The sequence below is a fragment of the Fukomys damarensis genome, unplaced genomic scaffold, assembly GCF_012274545.1.
Source record: "Fukomys damarensis isolate Sample0158 unplaced genomic scaffold, DMR_v1.0_HiC HiC_scaffold_5, whole genome shotgun sequence".
Classification (NCBI taxonomy): domain Eukaryota; kingdom Metazoa; phylum Chordata; class Mammalia; order Rodentia; family Bathyergidae; genus Fukomys; species Fukomys damarensis.
In genome coordinates this window covers 54070819-54084026 of record NW_022900917.1, presented here as the reverse complement: position 1 = coordinate 54084026, position 13208 = coordinate 54070819, and the positions used below count along the sequence as shown (strand labels likewise).

At 34.3% G+C, this 13208-nt stretch overlaps 1 protein-coding gene across 2 annotated transcripts in view; it reads right to left on the bottom strand.

Moving 5' to 3' along the window:
- Positions 1 to 3467: 3467 nt before the first annotated feature.
- Positions 3468 to 13208, bottom strand: part of Tmem68 (transmembrane protein 68) — a 39043-nt gene continuing 29302 nt past the window's right edge. For both annotated transcript variants that reach the window (XM_010611118.3, XM_010611117.3), the window contains exon 8: positions 3468 to 4148. In XM_010611118.3, the coding sequence (XP_010609420.1) occupies positions 4044 to 4148 (105 nt within the window). In that variant the 3' untranslated portion in view covers positions 3468 to 4043. The remainder of the gene's footprint in view (positions 4149 to 13208) is intronic.

Here is a 13208-nt window from a genome sequence, read left to right as displayed (position 1 = left end):
AAAAGAATGAATTAAATATGTTGCCCAAAAGAAATGTGTTCACAGATATTGAATTACAATCTATGCTAATACCATAAAGACACTATACAAGCCAATTTGATGTGTGGAAGTCAGTGTGTGCAATATGGAAGAGATTTATTGGTTCATTTCTATTCTGTCAATCTAAACAGTAATCAGAGAGATTCTTTAAAATACAATATTTATTTGAGAACAGTATTACAATGAGAATATACATGCCATAATAAAATAAGCTTAGGGCCAGAGATTTAGCTCAGTGACACCGTGCCTGCCTCCCAAGTGCAAGGTCCTGAGTTTGATTCCCAGTATCAAATAAATGAAATGAAATAAATAAACTGAGTGTATTCTAGGAGGCTGAGGCCAAGGAAAAACTTTAAGGGAAAATAATAAAGAGGGTTACATAAGGTATTCTGAAACAATAATCCCTTGGTCATGAGGATTAATAACAAGAGTGGTGTCAGTCTGAAGTTGAACAATTGTCTCTGCAGAACTATTTTTTGTATAAGATTGTAGCGGCCTTTCTATAAGGTTGTGATTCTGGCAGTCTTTTGTGATAGTTACTATAAAGCATTCAGGTATGAGAACCCTTGCTTCATAACCTCCCAGCTTCATAGCTTGCTTCTCTCTCTCTCTCTCTCTCTCTCTCTCTCTCTCTCCATTTCTTTCATGTTAGTTTTTTGAGATGGAGTCTCACTACACATTTCAGGCTGGCCTTGAACTCAGCATTATAGTGGAAACTGACTTTGAACTTACAGCAATCTCCTGCCTCAGACTCCCAGATGCTGGGATTATGGAGTGCACCACGCTGCTAGCTAATTTATTTATGTTTTAATTAAAATTAACACAAATTACTCCATTTTTATTCTGACAATTTTTACAACTCTTTCAATTATATTCATACAGGTAGGTATCACCTTGAAAATGAAAAAGTAATCAAAATCAGTGATACATGCTTTCACCACATCTATTCAAGGTAATACCAGAAGTTCTATCCAGCCAGGCATGATGGCGAATGCCTATGATCCCAGCACTTGGGAGGCTGAGGCAGGAGGATCACTGTGAGCTCGAGACCAGCCTGGGCTACATAGTGAGTTCCAGGTCAGTCTCAACTACACAGTGAGACCCTGTCTCAAAAAAAAAAAAAAAAAAAAAAGTTCTAGCCAGAAGTATTATTCAAGAATGAAAAATAAAATGTATCCAAATCAGAAATAAGATAATAAGATTATATCTGTTAAGAGATAACATGACCTTAAAAGTTGAAAACTCCATTCTACTCAGCCATAAAGAATGAGAAACTACAGACATTTAAAGCTAAATGGATGCACACTGAGCCCATACTCTTAAGTGAAACAAATAGGACACACGTGTGTAAACACTAAATAGTTTCTCTGGTGTGAGAAACTAAAAGTGTAAGTAAGGATTAAAATGTATAATAGATAATGTGAAGTAGGAATATAAGGCCCAAAGGAGAAAGAAAAGGAATAAATATGAAAAAATGGAAACGAAGTTTTTGTAGAGAGGAATAGAGGGGTGGAAGGGAGGGCAGGGAAATGGGGTAAGAACCAAGATATATCATATACAGTTACAAATTTCTAATGATGAATGTCATATTGTATACCTACAATGTACCAATAAACTTAATGAATTTTTTTAAAAAGTTGAAAACTCCATATATAGATTCCAGGCACACACAATAAAAAACCTGTTATAATGTGAAATAGGAAGAAAGAGGCTAAAGCTGTAGGGGAAGTGGGACGGGTAGGGGAAAGGAAATAAGGGAAAAGAAAAACATATGAGAAAATGAAAAAAATGGAAATAAAGATTTTATAAATAAGGAAGGGAGGAGGGGGTGAAGGGAGGGCAAGGGTATGGGGAAAAAATTACACCCAAGATCTGTCATGTAAAGGTACAAGATCCCAATGATGAATGTAACTGTACTGTATACCTAAAATGTACCAATAAACTTAGAAAAACAAACAAAAAACGGTTATAGCTAATATACAAATTCAGCAAAGTTAATATAAAAATCAACAAAATGAAATTGCATTTCTATACAGTAACAATGAACAACTAAAAAATAAGAAAACAATTCCATATATAATAGCACGAAAAAGAATAAAATACTTAAGGATAAATATAATAAAGAGGATGAAACAGTTATATACAAAACAATAAAATGTTCAATGAAATTAAAAATTTCTTTGGGAAATGGAATACATCCCATTTCATTGATTGAAGAACTTAATATTGTTAAAGTGACAATACTACCAAAAGGAATCTACAGATTCAGTGTGATGTCTTTCAAATCCTCAGGTTTTTTTTGTTTTGTTTTATTTTTAGAAATAGAAAAATCCAATCTACACATTGACTTTTTTCACTGAAATGTATTTACTACATTGAAAAGTAAGGTTTATTCATTGTGGTTGAGACATGATTGTTGATTAGAAGTGTGCAGAACAAAATTAAAAATCAGTTTAAAACATTAAGAAAATATCACATATACAATTTCAGAAGAAATTGAACTGCAATTGTTTTATTTTTATTTTACATTAATTTTATATACATTACACATAAGTATACATTTGAAATACAAAAATCTATATAAAACACAAGTACTTTAACATCTAAAAAGGAGAGGAGATACTCCATTTGATTTTTTGAAACTTTTTAAATTAGATACTCTTAAAAATTAATCTTCAAGAAGACAACAATTCAAAAGCCATTAACTTTTAGAGGGCTTTGTGTTCACATAAATTTATTGTTTAAGTGTGTATTTTTTTAAAACAATATGCCATTTGACTGGTTTCAAAGTCAAACAGAATGAGTCACAAGATCACCCAAAAGCAAAACTTTCTTTAGTTTTGCTTTCCTCAACCTAGAATCAGATTCTAATGTGGAAAACAGAGTGTGATAGTGATTTTTATTCTTGCGCTATTAAACGTTGTATTACAGGGCTAACAATGCACCCTATAGTTTGTTTACAGGCTCTTGTTAAAAATATAATAAATTATAAAAATAACAATTAGAAATTATAATTTACCTAATTTCTTTTTATTTGGTTTGCAAAACAGTACATCTTTTCCACTGTGCTTGGCAACTGGACATCACACCTATGGAAATAATTTGAACATCTGATGGGTAAAATACCTACATATCTCCTAGAGGATTTTGGTGTTATTTAATTAATTCAGTTATAATTCTGGTTTGACAATTATCAATTGCAGTAAATATAAACAAGTTAAATAGCAACATTCTAGGCAGGTGTAGTGGTGCAAACCTATAATCCCAGTACTCTGGGAAGCTGAGGCAGGACAACAGCAAGTTGGAGCTTAGCCCAGGCAACTTAGCGACTTAGCAAAACCCTGTCTCAAAAAAAAAAAAAAAAGTTAAAAAATGAGAACCAAGATAGATTATGTAAAGGTGCAAATTTCCAATGATGTCATTATATTGTATACCTAAATGTACCAATAAAACTAATTTTTTAGAAAGGTAAACAAAAATATCTTCATAATATTATCATGTTTTTAAGAAGTAAATTATGGAGGGACAAAAACATTACATGACTCACCCTAAAACATGAAGCAAAAGAGGGACAAATAAAAGCATTCTTTGCTAACTCATCAACTGTGCTAAATCCTAGTTTATACCCTCTCTCAAAATCAGCTCTGTCCAATGGATACAGAAATTACGATACATTGTTCAGGAATATTTGCTTAACCTAAACTGCTATTATTAAAAAAACTTACTTTCAAGAATCTATATGTTTTTAATACATTATTAAGAATACAATATTTAGAATTTACAAATGAAATCTGATCATTTTCTGAATTTTTAGGTATGTAATAAGTTACTGATTAAATTTGACAATTGATTGCAAAACAAACTGACAATATAAATTTAAACAAATTCTAAGAAAGATGCTTATTAACATGATTTTTTAAAAAATACTAACTATAAGACCTATAAAATTCAAAAGACAGTACCACAGCCACAAACATATTAATATAGATATATTAAATCATCTTCTAATTGATCCTTTGTTTTTTATGAAAACGTTCTAACAAAGCACTCATAATGTTTCCTGGTATTCTTTGGTGCTTATCAATCAAAGCTTGAACAGCATTCTTGGTCTATTAAGAAAACAAAAGGAAACCATTATTATTTTAGTAACAATGTAAAGATTTTATATACGACTACTTTCAAGTAGTTCTCCTAAATTTGGCCCCTCATTTCCTCTCAGAATGAATGATTTTCTTCTCAGTGCATTCATTCAAATTTCTTATACTTATTTTATTAACCTTTAAGTTATAGTTACTTTCCACTTGGCCATTTTTTATACCAATTATTAACTCCTTAAGATACATCTTAGTATTTTTCCATTTGTGAGCACAGAAATGCTTTGCATATGATAAATATTTTATTGGTTTTTGTTTTGTTTTTTGGTGCCAGGGATTGAACTCGGGTCCTCATGCTTGCGAGGCAGACGGTGGAACCACTGAGCTAAATCCTTGGCCCTGATAAACATATTAAAATGAACTGAAGAGAGTGCCAGCAAGGAAGCCTGTTTGGGCCCAGTCAGTGGGACTGGGTGGCCACACCCTCCCCTGCCTGAACCATCATCAGCTCCAGTAATGAAGATAGCCATGCGGGCACCCCTGCAACACCCCCATCGTTGCCCCCTCCTGCATTCAGGCCTCCTGATTGTGCCAGTCCTTGGATCCACTCTGCAGAGGCACAGGTGGTCATAAAGGGCATTTTTTCTGAGCTCCAGACTTAAAGCATCTTCAAAGAAAGGGCAGAAGGAGCCTGTAATAGAATTTTGCGGAGTTCAACCCTGCAGGAGGTCAGGGAACTCAACTTGGGCCTTGCAGACCAAAATCAGTCTGAATCTCAGGGGTCTGCCATTGGCTAGCTGAGATCAAGGGACTTAGTTCTGCACATAGCTGCACACATTGTATATTATGACAGCAGAGGTATAATCTGAAAGAGTCCCGTCAAATTCATTTCTATCTTTTCCTCATTCCACTCTGAAAATTCTTTCTTTTTTCTGTCCTCTTTCTCCAATTCAGTCTCTTGCTCCACCATATTATCCGTCATCTCCTTTTCTGTTTCTGCTCCTGCCCTAACTCAAATTTCTTCTTTTATCATTTTTTCTTTTTTATGTTCTTTTCTTCTGTCATTTTACCTCACTCAAGGGTCAATAGTTTCAAATGAAAGTGAGCCCTTATTGCTGTTAAGTGGCTATATTCTTGTCCTTATTCTTGCACTCTGTCTTTCCCCTTTGAATTTAACAGTTTCTTAAAGATTGTAGGGTCATGCTGTGGCCTCTGGCTTCACTTGAAAACTTCTTCAACTCTTTTTCTTGTCTACTCTTCTCACCCTAACGCTGACTAAGCCCCCATCCTAAATGGTAAAGATGCTATGTTCAAGAGTATATTCACTGCAAACATATTTTGGGTTGCTTCTTGATTTTAATTTGGTTCACATGGTTTAAATGTGATGAATTGAGGACTACCACAAATGGTCAATGTGTGGGTTGTGCTTAATCCTATTGTGTTGTTGATTGTATCAATTGGGCTAGAGGATTATGACTGATTTGATGAGATGTCTTCTCTGATATGGGGAAAATGAGAATGTCTATGAGTCATTGAAGACTCAAAAGCTAAAGCACAACTATATCAGGAAGATTTGAGTAATAACCCAGAAATTAAACCAGGGACAACCCAACAACAAAAGTAAAAATGAGAAAACACTTAAGCAAGACACAAAGACAGACTCCCAGTTTACCAACAGCAAACAGTAGGGCAAAGGAGGATGAAAAGTCTGATAGTGAACCAGCAGGACCCCCTGAACTCATAGCACAGAAAGTAACAAAACAGATCAATCAGGCTCTACAAAAATTCAAAACAGAAACAATCTCCCAGATAACCATAGAGATGGTGAACAAAATGAAAGTCATGATTCAAGACTCTAGAACAGAAACCGACAAAAAAATAGAGGAGCTCAGGACCATGATAGAGGCCATGAAGGCCCAGCATAAGAAAGAAATGGAAACAATGAATGCCCAACAGAGGAAAGAAATGAAATCCATAAAACAGATTCAAACAGATATCCAGGAGATTAAATACTCTATTGAAAGTGTTCACACAAGAATAAAAGAATGCAAAGATAGAATCTCAGATACAGAAGATAGGAATGACTCAGTGACCATGAAAAGAGGGGTCTCTTAAAATCAGTAAGGGATCACAAGAAATTGATCCAACAACTCCTAGATGATGTAAAGAAGAATAATATAAGACTGATAGGAATCCATGATGTACCAGGAGAAAATACAAATGACTTAAGAAAGCTGTTCACACAAGCAGTAAGAGAAAAGAAACAAATCACATGCAAAGGAAAGCCCATCAGAATCACAGCAGACTTTTCAACACAAACCCTTAGGGCAAGGAGAGCCTGGAGTGAAGTATTTCAAGTCCTAAAAGAAAACAACCTCCAACCTAGACTGATGTACCCTGCAACACTCTCTTTCAAAATGGATGGGGAAATAAGATACTTCCATGACAAAGAAAACCTGACAAACTTCATGAACATCAAACCAGCACTACAAGGAATTCTAAACAATATCCTAGAAAAAGACAATGAAGATCACAACACCATGAGGACCAACAGACCAAATGAAATAGGAAAGGCCCGAAACTAAAAGGAGAAGGGAAAAGAGTAAAAAGAGTCAACAAAAGGACAATAACATGACAATAATAAGTCAGTACATAGCAGTTATAACCAACAATGTCAATGGCCTCAATTCATCAATCAAGAGATATAGACTGGCAGAATGGATAAAGAAGCAAAATCCAATAATATGTTGTATACAAGAAACACACCTAGTGCAAAAAGAAGCCCATAGACTGAAAGTGAAAGGATGGAAAACAATTCTCTACACAACAGGAGCCCAGAAAAAAGCAGGGATAGCAATATTATTCTCAAAAAAAGTACATTTCAAACCAAAAATGATTAAGAGAGACAAAGAAGGCCACTACATCCTTGCAAAGGGGACAATTCAAAAGGAAAAGATGACAATCATAAACATATATGCACCAAATATTAATACCCCCAACTATATAAAACAAATATTAAGTAACATGAAAAACCAAATAAGCACTAATGCAATTGTAGCAGGGGATCTAAGTACCCCACTATCACAAATAGACAGATCATCTAGGCAAAACGATCAACAATGAAATACTAGAACTGAACCAAGCGTTTGAACATATGGACTTAATAAATGTCTATAGAGTGTTCCACCCCATAAAATCAGAATATACATTCTTTTTAGCTGCACATGGGTCATTCTCCAAGATAGACCACAAACTAGCTCATAGAACAGGTTTAAATAAATGTAAAGGAATTGAAGTTATCCCCTATATATTATCAGATTTTAGTGCAATCAAGCTGGAGATCAATAGCATAAGAAACCGTAAGAACTTCAGAAACACTTGGAAATTGAACAACACTCTCCAGAATAATCAGTGGGTCACAGAGGAAATTAAAGAATAAACTGGACATTTTTTTACAAATAAATGATAATGCCAATACAACACACAGAATCTATGGGACACAATGAAAGCAGTTCTATGTGGAAAATTCATAGCACTGAATGCCCACACTAGGAAAACAGAGTGAGCTCAAATAAACAACCTAACGATGAATGTTAGACTCCTAGAAAAACAAGAGCAAGAAAACCTCAAAGCTTGCACAAGAGAGAAAATTATAAAGATTAGAACAGAAATCAATGCAATGGAAACTAAGAAAATGATACAAAAAATAAATGAATTGAAGAGTTGGTTTTTTGAAAGAATAAATAAAATTGATAAACCCTTAGCTAACCTTATCAAAAAAGGAAAGAAAAGGCTCAGATCCATGCAATTAGGAATGAAAAAGGTGAAGTCAACAGATCCAACAGAAATCCAGAGGATCATCAATACCTACTTTGAGAACCTGCAGTCTAATAAAATGGAAAACAAAGAACAGATTTTTAAATACTTATGAATTAGCAATGTTGAATGAAGAAGATAAAAACAATCTATATAATCCAATTACAATCAGTGAAATTAAAAATGTAATTAAAAGTTTACCAACAAAGAAAAGCCCAGGTCCTCGTGGATTCAACAGCTGAGTTTTACAAGACATTTAGAGAAGAAATACTGCCACTACTCTTTAAACGTTTCAGTGAAATTGAAAGGGAAGCAATACTTCCAAATTCATTCCTGGAAGCAAGTATCACTTTGATTCCCTAACCAGGGAAAGACCCAACTAAAAAAGAGAACTACAGGCCAATCTCCTTAATGAATATAGATGCAAAAATCCTTAATAAGATACGAGCAACCAGAATATAGAGGATCATCAAGAAGATCATACATCTTGACCAAGTCGGATTTATACCAGGGATGTAAGGATGGTTCAACATATATGTCAATAAATGTAATACACTGTATTAACAGAGTCAAGGACAAAAACCATATGATCCTCTTGATAGATTCAGAAAAAGCATTTGACAAAATTCAACACCCATTCATGATAAAAACCCTGCAAAAAATTGGAATAGATGGTCTATATCTCAACTTAATAAAGGCTATCTATGAAAAACCAAAAGCCAACATCATATTAAATGACCAAAAACTAAAAGCCTTCATGTTAAAATCAGGAACAAGACAAGGATGCCCACTATTGCCACTCCTCTTCAATATAGTTCTGGAAACATTAGCCACAGCAATTAGACAAGAGAAAGAAATTAAAGCAATAAAGATAGGAAAAGAAGAACTTAAACTGTCATTATTTGCTGATGATACAAATCTCTACATGAAGATCCAAAAAGTTCCACCAAAAGACTTCTAGACTTAATTGACTCTTTTAGCAGTGTAGCTGAATACAAGGTCAACACTCAAAAATCAATAGCCTTCTTGTATACAAATAACAGACTTACTGAGAGAGAAAGTAGGTAAACAATTCCTTTAAAATAACATCCAAAAAAATGAAGTATCTAGGAATCAATCTAACGAAAGAAGCAAAAGACCTCTACACTGAAAACTACAGCACTCTGAAAGAAGAGATTGAAGAGGATATAAGAAAATGGAAAGATATCCCCTGCTCCTAGGTAGGAAGAAATCAACATAGTGAAAATGGCCATATGTCCAAAGCTACTATACAGATTCAATGCAATACCAATTGAAATTCCAACTCTTTATTTTGCAGAACTAGAAAAAAAAAAATCCAAAGATTCATTCAGAACCAGAAGAGACCTAGAATAGCAAAAGCCATCCTAGGCAATGGAGACATGGTAGCAGGTATAACAATTCCCAATTTGAAACTATACTACAAAGCCACTGTGATAAAAACAGCAAAGTACTGGCAAAGAAACAGACCTGAGGATCAGTGAAACAGACTGGAAGATAGAAAAACAACTCCAGATGTACTCAGCTACCTCATCTTTGACAAAGGGGCCAACCATCCTCACTGGAGAAAAGATAGTCTCTTTAATAAATGGTGTTGGAAAAACTGGATTTCAACCTGCCAAAGATTAAAACTAGACCCTTATCTTTCACTATGCACTAAACTAAAGTTCAAGTGGATTAAAGATCTAAATATTAGAAAAGAAACACTAAACTTGCTGGAGGATAAGTTAGGCAGAACTCTTGAAGACAGTGGCACAGGAAAAGACTATTAACAAATCCTCAGTAGCATGGAAACTAGCAGAAAGAATCAACAAAGGGATCTCATCTTATTAAAAAGCTTCTGCACTGCAAAAGAAACCATCAACAGAACTAAAAGACAAACTACAATGTGGGAAAAAATTTTTATTAGATGCTCCTCAGACAAAGGGCTCTTATCTAGAATATATAAAGAACTCAAAATAATCAGTCCCCCCAAATATAAAGACCTGATTCAAAAATGGGCATGTGAAATGAACAGACATTTCTCAGACAAAGAAGTAAAAGTATCAAGTAAATATATGAAAAAATGTTCCACATCACTGGTCATTTGTGAGATGCAGATGAAAACAACACTGAGATTCCACCTCACCCCACAAAGAATGGCTGCTATCAAGAAATCAAACAATAACAAATGTTGGCAGGGTTGTGGGGAGAAAGGAACCCTTCTCCATAGTTGGTGGGAGTGCAGACTGGTGCAACCACTATGGAAATCAACATGGAGATACATCAAAGAGCTGGGACTAGACCCATTTGACCCAGCCATCCCTCTGCTGGGTAACTTTCCAAAAGAATTAAAGGAATCATACCACAGTGATATATGCACACCTATGTTTATAGTGGCACAATTTGTAATAGCTAAAACTTGGAAAACAGCCCATTTGCCCATCAATAGGAGACTGGATAAAGAAGATGTGGTTTTTCTATAAAATGGAATACTACTCAGCCATAAAGAATGAGAAATTAGATTCATTCATAGGAAAATGGATACAAATTGAGCATATACTCCTAAGTGAAATAAATAAGTTACACGTGTGTAAATACTGAATAGTTTCTCTGATGTGAAAAACTATAATAGTACATAAGATACTAATGAGATAATTGACAATGTGAAATAGGAAGAAAAGGGCTGAAGGTCTAGGGAAAGAGGAAAGGGTAGGGGAAAGGTAATAAGGGAAAAGAAAAAATATAAGAAAATGAAAATGAAAATAAAAAATGAACTGAAGAAAAAAATTTAGAAGAAAATGTGTAGTAGAAATTTCTAGTATGCAAATGAATGACTCAGCCCTTTTCAGCCAATAATAAACTCCAATATCTTTTTCATTTATTACCTTACACAGCTAACAATTATATCAAGCAATGTAATATGAAAAAGTGAGGAAAACAAAGAATGAACTAATATACTTTACTTTGTTGCCTCAATTTACAGAGTTCAATAGGTATTTTCATTAAGTTACAGCAATGGCAAAGTCAATTCGAATATAGCAAGACATTTCTAAAGCTATTTATTTTTCACCAAATTAATGGCAAATTTCAACAATTTTTACCTTTAAATCAGCTTATTTCTATTTAGATTATTTTATATGTACATAGTATATGCATGAACACATATAATTTAGATCCTAACCTTTAAACCCATAAACCCTAACTCAAAGATGTATTCTAAAAATGTCCTATTTCACATCTGTGAAATGAGAAGTAATGCATAGTTAGTAAAGGGTTAAATGAACTTGAAATGGTAACTTCACATACTCACCACAGTGACTGACAAACAGGTTATTTTCCACTGAGTGTATTTCTAAAATTTCATTCATTCAGGAAATATTAGAGGTATTTAAAAGCAATAATTCTAGTCAAACAAGTCTCTGATATTAAGGAGCTTACAAAGTCTCAAGTACAAAGTAAGTAAAATGAGATCATTTGTGATATGCATCATCTGGAAGGTGAAAAGAAAATACTCAGAAGTTCAGAGTGAAGATCCCAATGAGTGGGCAGTGAGAAACCAACAGGGAACAGTTTGGCCTGGGCCCTAAAGGTCAGTACTGGTGAAGGAAAAAGCATAAAGAACAAAGACAACAGGAAGACAACTATTAAGGGATGATGAGTCTGACCCACCTATTCCTGTTGCTTATTTTCCCAAAAGAATAGAAGAATGACACCACAGTGATATATGATCACCCATGTTTCTAGCAGCACAGTTTGTAGTAACTAAACCTTGGAAACAGCCCAAATGTTCATTAACTGGAGACTGGATAAAGAAATTTTTTTTTCATAACATGAAGTACTAGAAATGAAGTAGTAGTACCAGGATTACTAAAATGAAGAACAAGAAATGAAAGACATTTCTAGCTAAATGGATGTATATTGAGGCAGTACTCTTAAATGAAATAAATAGGACACACGTGTAAATACTGAATAGTTTTTCTGGTGTGAGAAACTGCAAGTGAAAATAAGGACTAAAAGGTATAATAGATAAAGTGAAATAGTAAGAAAAGGGGCAAAGGGGAAAGGAAAGTGGGAGGGGAGGGGGAAGGAAAGAAGGGAATGGAATTAATATAAGAAAATGGAAACAAAGTCTTTGTCAATAGGGAGGAGTGGAGGGGTACAAATTCTCAATGATGAATGTCATTATATTGTATACCTAAAATATACCAATAAAATTAATTAATTTAAAAAATGATGAGTCAGTCTATTTCACTGTGCTTCAGGTATTCAAAAGCTGGGAGATACACGGTTTTAAGATTAAGTTTCAGTGAAATCATAAAAAAGTTGAATATCAAGTGATAGAGTACAGACTTTTAGTATGAGGAGGTATCAAAGAATTTCTGGGTGAAGTATGAGGGCTATGGATTAAGAAAATACAATTCTTGCAAAGATCACTCACTGATGATCCCCTTCTGTCATTAAACCCAATGGATATGTTTTCAATTTCCATTTTACTTTTCCTCATAATCTCCACTGGCCACTCCTTTCTTATAATGCCATCTGCTTCTGGGAACTGACACTGTTCTGATTTTAACTTGTTTTTACAGTTTCATTCTCCAAAAGCAAGCATTGATTTATACTCCAAGGCGCAGTAACGTCATTCATTTTCACAGTTTCAACTACCATTCATCTTCAGGCCTCCCAGCTTCAACTAACTTCCTTTGAATGTTTTAAAGGTACCTCAAATTCAACATACTTAATTTAAGACTAAATTAACATTTTCCTTTTTATTTGCTCTTTTCTGAGTTTTCTGTGTCAGCAAATGACACTAACACAAATTTAGCCAATTAAGTCAACGCTTAGGAATCGCCCTTAACAACCCCCGATTATCATTCATACCAATGAACCCATGAGAAAAAAACCCATTAGTTTTACTCTTGAATAAGACTCAAATCTATCCAGTTCTTTCCATTTCTCTCCGTCTTTCCAACGCATGTACATACACATAACTCTGTACTCACATGTGGATGATGGTGTACATACGAGTAGAGACAGAGAGAGAGACTGAGAAAGACAGGAAGACAGAAACAGACAGAAAACAGCAACAGAACAGCAGGGAGACTAAGACTACGAAAACTGTTAAGAAATATCCATAGTGTCCTCTTCAGCACTATTACAGCCTATTTTAATTTATCTTTAGATGGTGCTTAAAAATGCTTCTTCTCCACAATCAAATGCCTGAACGGTCTATCACCCATTTTTTTTTTTTTTTTTTTTTTT